The sequence below is a fragment of the Lathamus discolor genome, chromosome 1 (genome assembly GCF_037157495.1).
Source record: "Lathamus discolor isolate bLatDis1 chromosome 1, bLatDis1.hap1, whole genome shotgun sequence".
NCBI lineage: Eukaryota > Metazoa > Chordata > Aves > Psittaciformes > Psittacidae > Lathamus > Lathamus discolor.
In genome coordinates this window covers 22,529,579-22,541,975 of record NC_088884.1, presented here as the reverse complement: position 1 = coordinate 22,541,975, position 12,397 = coordinate 22,529,579, and the positions used below count along the sequence as shown (strand labels likewise).

At 38.4% G+C, this 12,397-nt stretch overlaps 1 protein-coding gene across 3 annotated transcripts in view; it reads right to left on the bottom strand.

Annotated features, from left to right (window-relative positions):
* MAPK11 (mitogen-activated protein kinase 11) overlaps positions 1 to 12,397 on the bottom strand; it is a 31,845-nt gene that overhangs the window by 7,487 nt on the left and 11,961 nt on the right. For all 3 annotated transcript variants that reach the window (XM_065665064.1, XM_065665069.1, XM_065665079.1), the window contains exons 2-9: positions 10,054 to 10,183; positions 9,034 to 9,092; positions 7,814 to 7,925; positions 4,861 to 4,890; positions 4,680 to 4,727; positions 2,231 to 2,345; positions 2,036 to 2,107; positions 718 to 797 (exon numbers count right to left, since the gene is read on the bottom strand). In XM_065665064.1, the coding sequence (XP_065521136.1) occupies positions 718 to 797; positions 2,036 to 2,107; positions 2,231 to 2,345; positions 4,680 to 4,727; positions 4,861 to 4,890; positions 7,814 to 7,925; positions 9,034 to 9,092; positions 10,054 to 10,183 (646 nt within the window). The remainder of the gene's footprint in view (positions 1 to 717; positions 798 to 2,035; positions 2,108 to 2,230; positions 2,346 to 4,679; positions 4,728 to 4,860; positions 4,891 to 7,813; positions 7,926 to 9,033; positions 9,093 to 10,053; positions 10,184 to 12,397) is intronic.

Below are 12,397 nucleotides of genomic sequence, written 5' to 3'. Positions count from 1 at the left end.
ACACCGTGCCCATTGCCTGCCTTTATCAATCGATACCACAGCTCATTCCTCAGCTGGATATCCACAGTTATTGCATAAAGTGAATTCTGTAAGTGTAGCTTTAGCAGAGAAACAAAGTGGAAAATGTTAATTTACCAGATTACTATTTTAAAGAAGGCATATGGAGAGTTAAAAATCACACTGTTAGCTATAGATGTTATCATGAAAGTGGACCTCACAGGAGATTCAGAGAAATGAATAAATACAAATCAAATTAGGGATCCAAATAAGTGCACTCATGAAGAACATAAACACATGTTATTTGATTCCAATATTCCTAAATATTCCTATTTAGATCCTTTACAGCAATGGAAAGCAGAAAAGTTACAGGGACATAAGATTTAATAACAATATAATGCTCTGAGCTGAGAACAAGTTTGATTTTTTTTTATTACAAGTATAGCAGCAAACTAAAAGTTCACCAGGACCAATTGCAAAACTCCTTTCAAACACTGAGCACATGAGAATAAATATCTAAAATAATCCAGCTGAGAGTCGGGCCATTTGGATACCTCTACGAAGAATGGGATTTTTTTAATCGTGGCATTCTAGCAGCAATAAATAGAGATTATTTTAGCGTTTGCTCATTTCCAAATCAGAGGATCTGTGTAACACCATCAGTGATACATGATGCCAATGAGAGAAAAGAATGCTAGAAAGCCAGATAACTGAACTCACATGTTCTGATGAGATCTTCTTCAGAAGTTCAGAACTGGGTGTGCCCACAACTTCCATTATTCTCTTTAGTTGATCAATATCTGCAGTATTTCAGGGAAATAAACAGCACATGGTCCCTCTGGGTTTAAACAATTAGTGACCTTTCATGCAGATACTTGTTTAAAACTATTCAGTGAGACAATTCCACTGTAGTCCATGCAAGGATACTAATTCATACCTACTTAAGCCTAGTCCTGGAGTATCAAACTCTTTACTGCATTATATGAGTCCTTCACGTGTGCCTGTACATGAGAAAGGTACGTACAAGATATTGCCCTCCTGTTCTAGTTCCCAATTTAGCATATTCTTAAGCTTAATTTTAATAGCACATGTATGTTTCAGATAACTGTTCTGAAGAACAGTCTAACAAATACAGCACATAGGGCTAGATTACTAATCCGAGGGCTGGCAAGTGGCGAGTTCTCATCTGGCAGCTTTAAAAATCTGTTTTGTATCAGTGTCAAGATTAGAACTTTGAAAATAAGCATTTTTCATTGCCCTAAATGACCTGTAAGATCATATATGTATTACACTCCCTAGAGACTCGAGGTTATATTACAGTTTTATTGAAATGGATGTAATCATATAATTGCAGACAATATTTTTAAACAGAAAAAAAAAAAAAAAATCTTATTTCTTGAAAACTAAATGCATGGATTTTTCCAAATATCAGTCTGAATAATATAATCAGTCTGAAGCACAGACATCCCAATGATGAACATCTGGACAATGCCTCTGGTTACAATACAGCCTAATGATGCTGAGCACAGTAGAAAGGCAAGCAGGGAGACCTGGTCTCTCAGCTCTCTCAACAGTTTTCCAGGCAATTCTGATGTCATGTTGTTTTGCGCCTGGCAAGGCTTAGTTTTAACAGAAGTATTTGCTTTTTGCAGGTTTTCAGAGTACTGAGAAACTACATTGGCTGATCAAAAAATACTGCCTTTACTCAGCTGCAGTTTTAAGGTTATGTTATGTCAGTAAGAGACACATGTGGAAGAAATCTGCTCTGTTGTAACTAGGTTATTATTTAAATACAGATACACAACAAAGAATAAATGTAACTCGTTTAGAACATCTGTTACTGTGGGGTTTTTTCCTACCAGAGGGTCTCATATTCAGCTGTCATATACTTCAAACTGAAAGAGAAACAAAAATAGTTTACTTTTTCAGTTTGTTAGCTCAAAAACATTTCCACAGAAACACTGAAGTCATTAGAAAAAACCCAAAGAATTAGAAAGCACTGTTACAGCTGCATTTGAAGTTTTATTGCCAAGGATACAATCATTTCCTGGAAACAGGGCCTTCCCTTTCAATAGCTCTGCCATGATGCATCCAACTGACCAGATATCAACTGCCAAAAAACGGAGAGAGAAATGTGTATGATGAATTGAAGAGACTCTTCAACAGGGTTGCTTCTTGGTTTAAAACTATCACTATATCCAGATGGAGCAAAATGTACGTCTCCACAGTTTACCTGTCTGATTGTAGTGCATCCAATTTAACATGATTTCTGGAGCTCTGTACCATCTTGTTGCAACGTATCCAGTCATTTCATCATCAGTTTGTCGAGCTAAACCAAAGTCTAAAATCTACAGAATAAAAAAGTAAAACAAACAATGATTTTAAAAGATCCTTTTTCCCTTTTGTTACAGGTACTGATTTTCCCTGCTACTCATTTCTGAGTTTATCCATGGTCCTTCGCTATCGGTAAAGTAAACCAGCAGCACTCTGCAGACAAGATCATCTGCTCTCCCTGCTGCACCGTTGCAGCCTACGGGTCTGCATAAAGTTGCTTCCACTGCGATGAGCCTGGCCCTTTGTCCTCTAAGGCAAACTTCACATTTTGCCTCAAATTCAATTTTCCACTGACATTTATTTGCTAAAAATCAGCACTGCTGCTATAAAAAATGAAGCACTAACAATGGGAATGTCTGTGTAAAATGGCAAGTGCCGCTGGCCATTTAAACATTTGAAGACCACATGAGCTGATCACAAATTTGCAGAATTTCTGTTGTTTCCTTTTCATGTCTAAGCATTTACCCAAACAACACATCGTTCCAGTGCTGCTAGGAAAGAAACATACATCCTCTGTAACAAGGTAGACTTAAATCACATACCATCTGTTTTCGGCAGAGCTCCCGCACCGAAAAAACAAAGGAGCTCTGTTTAGGTACACATATTACTCACAGGGTTGGTAGCAAAACGTTTCTCTCCATATGCTCTCCTTTGCTAAGTTTATGTTGATGGGAAGTTATTTTAATTAAATTTTTCCTGCTCATTTCTTTGCTTTCTGCTTTTTTATTAGTCTGTGTCCCACTAATTATGGAGCTAAAAGGTACCCATAACACTAAGACAGGATGTTTGAAAGGGTACCATCTGAGCCTCAGTGCTGTCAAGTCAGTCATCTGAGCTAGTTAGCATCTCTTCAAACAGAAATGTGAATGAAGACTAGTGGCAACCTCCTATGATGAGATAAGCTGATGGCTAATCCTTTTCAATGGGAGTAAGAAAACTTTAAGACTACAATTCAGAATTTCTCAGTTATAATCCAATTAAAAGATATAAAAAGCCTAAAGAAAAATAAATAATGCATTAACATCTTTACTTCTAATATACTTTAAAAGCATTATTTATTTCTTAAGAAAGCGAAAATTAAAGTATGAGGCAAACATGACATGAAATTGAAACACTACTGCCTTTATTTTTATAAGGGTTTCAGTAATATTTCTCTGTAATAGCTATCATAGCTGATCCATCCTATCAACTGTGTACACACATTTCCTTCTTCTTGCTTGTGTTTCCTTTTTGTTTCTACTCTAGTTTTTTTTATTAGAAAGTAATTTGGTATCAGAGGAGGTAAAGCTATAAATACAAATAAGGCAAAGAGCAGCGCAACAAATGCTAGGCAGGGAGGTGCACGGGTACCGTAATAATAGAAAAAAACACCCCAAAAGATTAAAAGTCTCCTTCACTTACAGTATGAAGATACAGCACACATTTTAGAGTGCATGCTCAGAACCAGATGACCCATAAAATTTCACAGATGCTGAACATACATGCATGAAGACATTAAAGGGACAATCATGAAAATTGCTGAGCATCTGCATACGCCACTAAACCAAACAGGAACTATAATTTCTCACCACAGATCCAGATTACTGTGAGGACCAAACTGCACTGCTCTTAATTCACTATTGTGTTTTTTTGCTGATCTTGTAGTATTTGGAATCTTTTCTTGTATTCCAAATACTCCCTCATAGCTGGAATAAAGTGATTACATCATAGTCTCCATTATAGGGATAAAGATGTTTCTGGCTGTCATGGAGAAATGCTAAACTTCTCATACTTAGGCTTAAAGGATTAGAAAGCTAAAGACATCTTTTCCTTCTCCAGAGTCCCATCCTTATTATATAATGCCATATAACACAGCTACACAAAGATATGTATTTATATACCTGTGTACATTAAAACAGCACTTGAGAAGTGTGGGTTACAGGGTTTTTGGTTGAAGTGGTAACATAACTGGCAATATTGGTATCTGTTTCTATATTGTTATTTAATTTAGCTTGTATATACTATGAATATAAAAATGAAAACTGTTAAAAGGCTTCATCTAAGCACAGCAGATGCAGATACATATCACAGGTCAAACTTCCAAATATACTCAGTATTTACTCATGGGACAAATCATTATCCTATGTACCATCTGCAAGGAACCAGGGATGAAGATACTTGCATTCATACTAAATTAACATTTGGGAGAAAACACGTGCTCATGGAAGTGGGTCTTCTATGCCAAGAAAGCAAGAGCAGCAAACAGCTGAAATTAACGGAATCAGAAATAAAACCAGTAGCTAATGTTTTCTCAGAAACTCTCATCTTGAGAGCTTTTACAACATTCTTCATTACAACATGATACCTACCCTCAATTCACAGTCTTCATTTACAGCTAGGTTACTGGGCTTCAGGTCCTGTAGCACAGCAGAAGGAGTTAGTCAAGTATGATTTTAACCTTTTAAAGTATATTATAACTATGCCTTAGTAACAGGTTTGATGCACAGAGGGACACACTCCATTCATTCTTATCGCAATGAGTGAACTCACCCGGTGGATGATTCCAGCTGAGTGAATATACTGTGAAACAAAGGGAATAAAAAGGTAAGATTTGAGTAAGAGGTGAAGAAAAGTGTAAGTCACTTTTCTTATCTTTTCACTTCTGACCCAGATTGTTTCATATACAAAGAAGACTCATGTCACTACATTTTCAGAACAAGCAAGGTATGATGAACTTCAAAAAGTCCTTGTTTTGTCTTACGCAAAGTTGGACATTTCAAGAAAGGTAACCACGAAGACTAGATTCTGCAATAAAAGACAGCACTTGCAGTGATTCTTTTGTTGAAAGTTTCACACCAGTTTGGAATTTGTTCCAGTCTTATCTGGATGTCCATACTGATCAGGAAGCAACTTAGTGAAATCAGTGGCTGGCGAGCAGTATGGTTGACCTCTAGGTGATATTAAGTCACCTTAATACCTACTGCGAATGCTGACATGGGTGATACTTGCACCCTGCAACAGGTTAGTGACCAAAATACCCACCTAAGCCACAGCATTACTTCAGGTCCACTTTAAAAACACGGACCCAAAGCAGTATTCCAGTGGCTATTCTGGTGTCCTCAACATAAAAAGGACATGGAACTGTTGGAACAAGTCCAGAGGAGGGCCACGAGGATGATCAGGGGACTGGAGCACCTCCCGTATGAAGACAGGCTGAGAAAGTTGGGGCTGTTCAGCCTGGAGAAGAGAAGGCTGCGTGGGGACCTAATAGCAGCCTTCCAGTACCTGAAGGGGGCCTATAGGGATGCTGGGGAGGGACTCTTCATCAGGGACTGTAGTGATAGGACAAGGGGTAACGGGTTAAAACTTAAACAGGGGAAGTTTAGATTGGATATAAGGAGGAAATTCTTTCCTGTTAGGGTGGTGAGGCACTGGAACAGGATGCCCAGGGAGGCTGTGAGTGCTCCATCCCTGGCGGTGTTCAAGGCCAGGTTGGACAGAGCCTTAGGTGACATGGTCTAGTGTGAGGTAGCCCTGTCCATGCCAGGGGGGGTGGAACTAGATGATCTTAAGGTCCTTTCCAACCATAACTATTCTATGATTCTATTTAGTGCCTCTGCTATTCTACATAAAACGTTAAAACTTTAAGATTGAGAAAAGCTTACTCTGTAACTGCCTATCGTTCACTTGTTAGTATTAACAGCAAAGTTATCTATGACCTTACTGACCAGGGTCAGCAAGACCTTGAAAGCCTTCTTTTCTATTCTCTTGAGCTGAATTCACCTTTATTTAGGAGCAGAGATATCTACTTGGAAAACCCAAAGAAAACACCAGGGCATTCTTCTTGTTCCATACCTCTGCACTGTTTATCAGAAAAGCAGGACCACCCCTGAAGCACTCTTCACAACAGCCAAGAGCAGCTGAATGAAGAGGAAATCAAACCATCACTTGCAACAGAAGGAGCTGTCTCCCTGCTCTGTTGAGACGATGACAACAGCTCCTCTTAGTGCCACAAGCAGTCCTCCACCAGCCAGTCAGGAGTCTGCCAGCCTATGCAGCTCTACACTAACCCTTCATCTGCTCAGACAGCTTCTGCAGGGCATGAAGCCCGTGCTTTGTACTGCTGAACACACCTACCAGCAAGTCCAAAGCTTATTCAGGTACGCAAATACATGTTGTAATGACTATAGCATAGATGTAAGTGAGGAGTTATATATGATCAAATGTTCTTCAACTAATGAGACATGAGAACTTCAATTCCGGAAGAGGTGAGGCACCATCAACCTCCCCCACTGGAAATAGAGACAGAAATTAACAGTCACTTTGGAGCACAACTCTTACTATTATTTAGCTCTGACACAACATAGCCTTAAATTCAAAATTCCAAAGATGGATAATTAACTCCAGAATCCATCTTCCTAATTAAGCTATTAACCTAAGTAAATGAGACAAAGCAATTAAGGGCTCAGTTCTGCAATTTTTATTCACTAAGATCTGCACTTCAATTGACAGAACCTTCATGCATGAATAAGAATTACTGTCTCAGGCACAAGGTGACTTGCTGAAAATCATGTAATAAGTATATTTCAGAGCCAGTATTTACCATGGCTTGCTTTCAAACATGCAGTTATTTTCCACGTAAAAAATATCAATTACTGTTAAGTTGGCTACTAAAGCAGCTGACCCGTCTCTTTTCTTTTTGTTTATACCTGTGAAAATCAACACTGGTCCAACAAAATGCTTATCACCTTGTAATGGAAAACATTTTCTACATCTTCTGCTCTTTATAGACACTTTTCTATTTAATGTCAGAAAAAATACAACTATTTTCATTCTTTTGGAAGAAATTTTTGCAACAGTTTCATTGCCAACTGCCTTTGTTACGTGACTGTATACATTTTAACTGGTACGATTAAAAGAAACAATGAACTCATGAGCAGCTTAAATCCTAGGTGATTGTGTGCAACACTGTACATTGCTAAAATACACTTCTCCTTCCAGAAATTTCTCAAAGAACCCAGCTAACTTGGTTATCTCTTCATCCATGTGATGCTCCCTACCAAAATGAGAGCTGTAGTTTTTCAAACTGGCTCATGTCTTTCAAATCACAAAGGTGAGTTACTTGCCATATTGTTCTTCATCAAGTTCACATTCTTCAGAATGTTTCTGTACTACCTTCTTGTGACAGGTGAAGTGTCTAAAACACACACTGTGTGCTACACAACATGTTCACTTGAGACACTATATAGCAAATAATTCTCCTCCAATAATAATAGATCTAAAGTCAATGTTCAAGGGGAGTATTCACATGCATTATGCACGTAAACACTGGCAGGCTTGGGGTTTATTTCTGGTTAGAAAAATGATCTGATAATTTCTGCAATGATTGCTGTTATCTGCAACTCTCTTAAAAAAAACAGTGTTTAAGTACTGTCACTGCAATGAACCAGTCATTAGTACATTTTGGCTGCCGACTCTAAAACTCTTGCATACAGCCAGTTACCTTAAGACCTCGAAGTAACTGATAGATGAGAAACTGTATATGGTCATCTGTTAACTTCTGGCACTTCACAATGTTATTCAGGTCAGCACCCATTAAATTTGTCACAAGATACCTGTGAAAATAAAACACAGAGCAGAAGAAAAAGAAACACACCTCATTTACAAATGGCAGAATCTAAATCCTAAAAGCAGCATATCTAGAGCAACAACATACACCCATGAAGGTTCCTTTTCCATGTTCTGCCAACACACCCCATAGTTTATGCCACTTAAATCAGCTAAGACCTTCAATAATGGAATCACAGCTATGAGACTTAATATAACGAAAAAGAAAAAACATTACAGTACATTAAAAACTTATATCTCTGTTTTCCCTGTGACACACTATAGCAGTTCAGTGAGGGGAGAATGCATCATATTTTGAGACAACAGAAAGCCTTGCCCAACATCAAACTGGGAGCCTGAGGCACTAAAACTACAGCACCTGCAGGGCCCTGGAATGTCTGATGATGGAGATGAACATAGAATTGGCTGAAATAAAGAGTGGCTTTTGTAACTTCCCTCTCAAGCCCTACTGTAAGCTTTATTTTCTGACAAATTTTGCAGAAATGTTGACTCTTTTCCAAAAGCAGTGCTAGGATACAAGTATGCATCTATCATATCCAGTTTCCACTTGTGCAATTTTGCCCCAGAGTCAAAGGTGTTTGGCACTAATTTCCATGGAGACAAAAATATATTGGTTACTATTTTTTCTGCTAACTTGTTTATGTAAGCGCTTATAAAGGATGTAAACCAAGAGGAACTCAGCATAAATCGTACATGCAACATGAAAATACACCTAGTCAGAAATCTAGCCTAAATTTATGTTGTCTCAGTTAACCGACACTTTCCTGCATTCCTGAACTATCCCATCTAGCTGTGAAAAAATAATCTACAGCTAACACATAAATGAACTGAAAAAGTTTTAAGTTTACTGGCATTTATGTAGCACCAAACCACTTATCATATACCTATAATCTTATTAACTATCATTCAAGAAAGTACAAAAATGAGCCCCATCCTCCTGCCTCCTCTTCAGGGGAAAAGTTGCAAATGGATTTATTGGGGTTCTTCACCCAAAGCCATCTGTGGCTGCAAGTCCACTAGAACAGTTCATGCTTCTTTTTAAACACCAGAGTGGTACTTACTAACTAGCCAGAATGAGTTTACAATTTTACTTACACTTCATTAAAATTTTCTATTGATGTTGCAGGTGTAAAAACATCCAGCAATCCTATGACCTGAAAGAGGAGGGAATCAACAGTTTATTTTTAGACATCTGTAAAGCAACATGGAATCAGTAATGACAGTGCTTGGCATTCTGGTGATGAAACTGGCAAAAATATGACATTCTGTCGTCTTGAAAACTTAGTATAACTGGTACAATAGGTGGTCTGGACAGGTATAGCCTCAGCTATCTCCATAACCAACAGAAAATTATATTAATTAGTATAAGTAATTACAACAGGACTCTAGACAGTCAAAAATAAAGGCAGGAAAAGTCATACCCCGTTACAAAAAAACTGACACATAGTTTATACACCTGTATATTTAAAATTATGCACAGTTTCATGGGGTTTCTCATTCTGATGTTATTTAGCTTTCTTAGCATCTTTTCTCCAGGATACTTTTCGACCCACTTTATTTTATTCGGGCTTTAATTCATCAAGTTACTTTTAAGCAGATGGATACTCACACAGAAATCAACTGTTTGCAACATAGAGTAGTACTGAATTATTTGGGGCCTGAAGTTCTACTATTGTAGATCTAAATTGTTCATCTAAATATTACACTGCTGTTAATGTCAATGACAGTATCTGCCCTTAATTTCTCAAGAGAATCCAAATTCAGCAAAAGCAGGCTTGAGTTATTTTTTTCCTGGACTGCTATTTCAAGAGCATCCAGCAGCAGCAAGCAGAGTATTACTTTATTAGGGAAGTTGGGATCACTTGTTTTGGATTTCATCAGCTGCATCTTCAAGATGAATTTAGATATTTTTTACATAGAAAGGCAGCCTTTTACTGAAAGTCCCTAAAGAAGTCTCTGAAGTCCAGTGACTTCACATAAGACGGCTTATGGTATCTTGGGTAGCTAGAGAATTGCATATACTTTTTAACAAAGATTGCACCTAACTGAAATTAAGCCTACATTGCAAACTTTTGTCATGAAAATCCGAAGGGAAAGAAGTCACTCTCCACTTACGTTCTCATGCTTCATGTGCTTAAGCAACCTAAGCTCCCTGTAGGTCCTCCGCGCATGAATAAGCGATTGAAAAGGTCTTGAAAGCTTTTTTACTGCCACCTTCTGTCTTGTTTTGGTATCATAAGCTGAGCTGGAAGAGGAAAAAGTCCGCGTTGATGGCATGTTCTACTTCAAAGCTCTCGGCTAGTTTCCTGGAGAAACCTGTATTCTCTTGGGAGCTCTTTGTCCTTCCTTTGCCCATTTTCACGCTTCATACAGGGACTGCCACCGGGAGAGCTAGTCAGCAGTAACTGAGTATTCAAAGACAGTTTCCTTGCTTTCCACCTGGCAAATTACTAATGCTCATAATAATGTTCAGGACTCATCCCCAGGTAACCCTTCCCCATGTGGCAGGAAAAGTAACCAGAGATCAGCTCTATTAGTGCAGCTCCAGCCTCAACCTCCAAGGCAAGGCTTGTAGGGAATGCAGGGATTCAAACTCTGAACAAACTGAAGTCTTTACTAATTAGAGGAACACTGCCATTGTGTCTAGCAATATTAATCACCTACGTGACCATTAGCTTGCTAGATGATAATGCCACAAAACTGGTATCAAATTAGGATGCAGACAGAGCCATTTCCTTGCGAAATGCTGGTAACAAGTGAACAGGGGTACGTCTCACACTCCAGCCCACACATCCTGCTGACATACAGCATGTTCTTTACTTCATGCAGATGGAAATGCCCCGCTGAAGAAGACACTAAATACAAACACTACCATTTGCACCAATGGGAAACCCATTGATTTTTATGCATTAGAAAGACATGACAAGCACAACAAGCCACAAATAAGTGCTGCCTGTTCTGAAGGATAGGAATAGAAATGATCTCTGTATGTACTGCTTCATGACACTACACAGTACAACTGAAAAAAAACCAAACAAAACCAAACAAAAATCAGATTGCTACCTTCTCTTATGAAGAAAAAAAAAAAGTCTTTAACTTGTTACTCTTATCCATTAAGTCAAAATTGTATTAAATTAAAATACCTCAAAATTCTCTGTTTAAAGTATGGATAATGTTATCTGTGCTTGCTAAAGAGCATTAACAAGCTGAAAACCTTCAAACAGGTTACAGAACTTTCTTGGAGTTACAAACACAAAAAGTAGGTAACAAAAAATGCATAGCATAGGATGACAAGAGTCAATGGTCACGCTGAAAGCTATTAGCTCCTTACGAACAGTGTTTTAGACGCTCCTGCAAACTGTGGAAGCAGACACCTGCTAGAGGCAGAAACCATTGATTGTGGCTGGAGTAGCTCCCAAATTAATACAGAGCTGATAATCAGATCCAAATATGTGGACTCCTACACATCTCTGGTGCTCTGCTAAACTCATGAAGAGCCAAGTGAAGACCGAAACCTCTTTATTTGTAAGCAGTTAGGGGATGAGGGGATATTTTTAATAAAAAGAACTAAGGATACAAGCAACAAATGGGCAGGAAGAACAGAGTGGCATCCAAAAGATGACTGTGATCCAGTTATCCTAGAATTCACCCAACCAATGCAGGGAAAAATCCGGCAACATTTTTATTTCATAAAAAAAAGAGTTAAGATCAAGTAGATTTAATCAACAAGTTTCTTGCAGGCACCATGGAAGGAGTGAGTCATGAGATAAATGAAATAGGTAAGCAGATTACTTAGCTAGTTTCTTGCAAGCATCACAGAAGCAGATCCTCAGGGAAGTTTTAAAGGTGTACAGGGTTGTGGCTTTGCTGAGGATATCAGGAAGGGCATTCCCTGAGCAGAAGAAAGCAAGCATAGGAAGAAGACTGGTATCACTCTGAGGAGTGGGTGGAAGGGATATGATAGAGATACTTGTTCTGATAGTAGGATAGGTACCCAGGTATTCCAGATGAAGACACTGTTGCCCAAACATGTGGAGTAGCTCAAGGAATGAACAGTGTGAGAAGAACTAACAACAGAAGTATCTTAAATTCCACAGGACTTGCCATACGGGCAACACGAAAGTTGCACAAGTAAATCTGAAGAAATAAAAAGGAAGACAACACTTCATGTTTATGTAACAAAGATTAGATCTAATTGCCCTCTGTGTAATCCTGGCCAATGAAGCCACTGGAGAACTCCGCCAAGACTCACAAATACATACACCCTCTATATCCTTTCCATTTTTTTTTCCAGTAGAAAAGGAAATGTTTATTCCAGATAAATAAATAACATTGTAAAAACAGCAGGCTGTGCTTAAATCTCAGCTCTTCTGGTAATTCACAAGCTTTCTCACTCATGCTTGTACCAGTTTGTGAAATACTGTGTACATTAGACAAGGCTAGTAGGAATTAGGTTTTA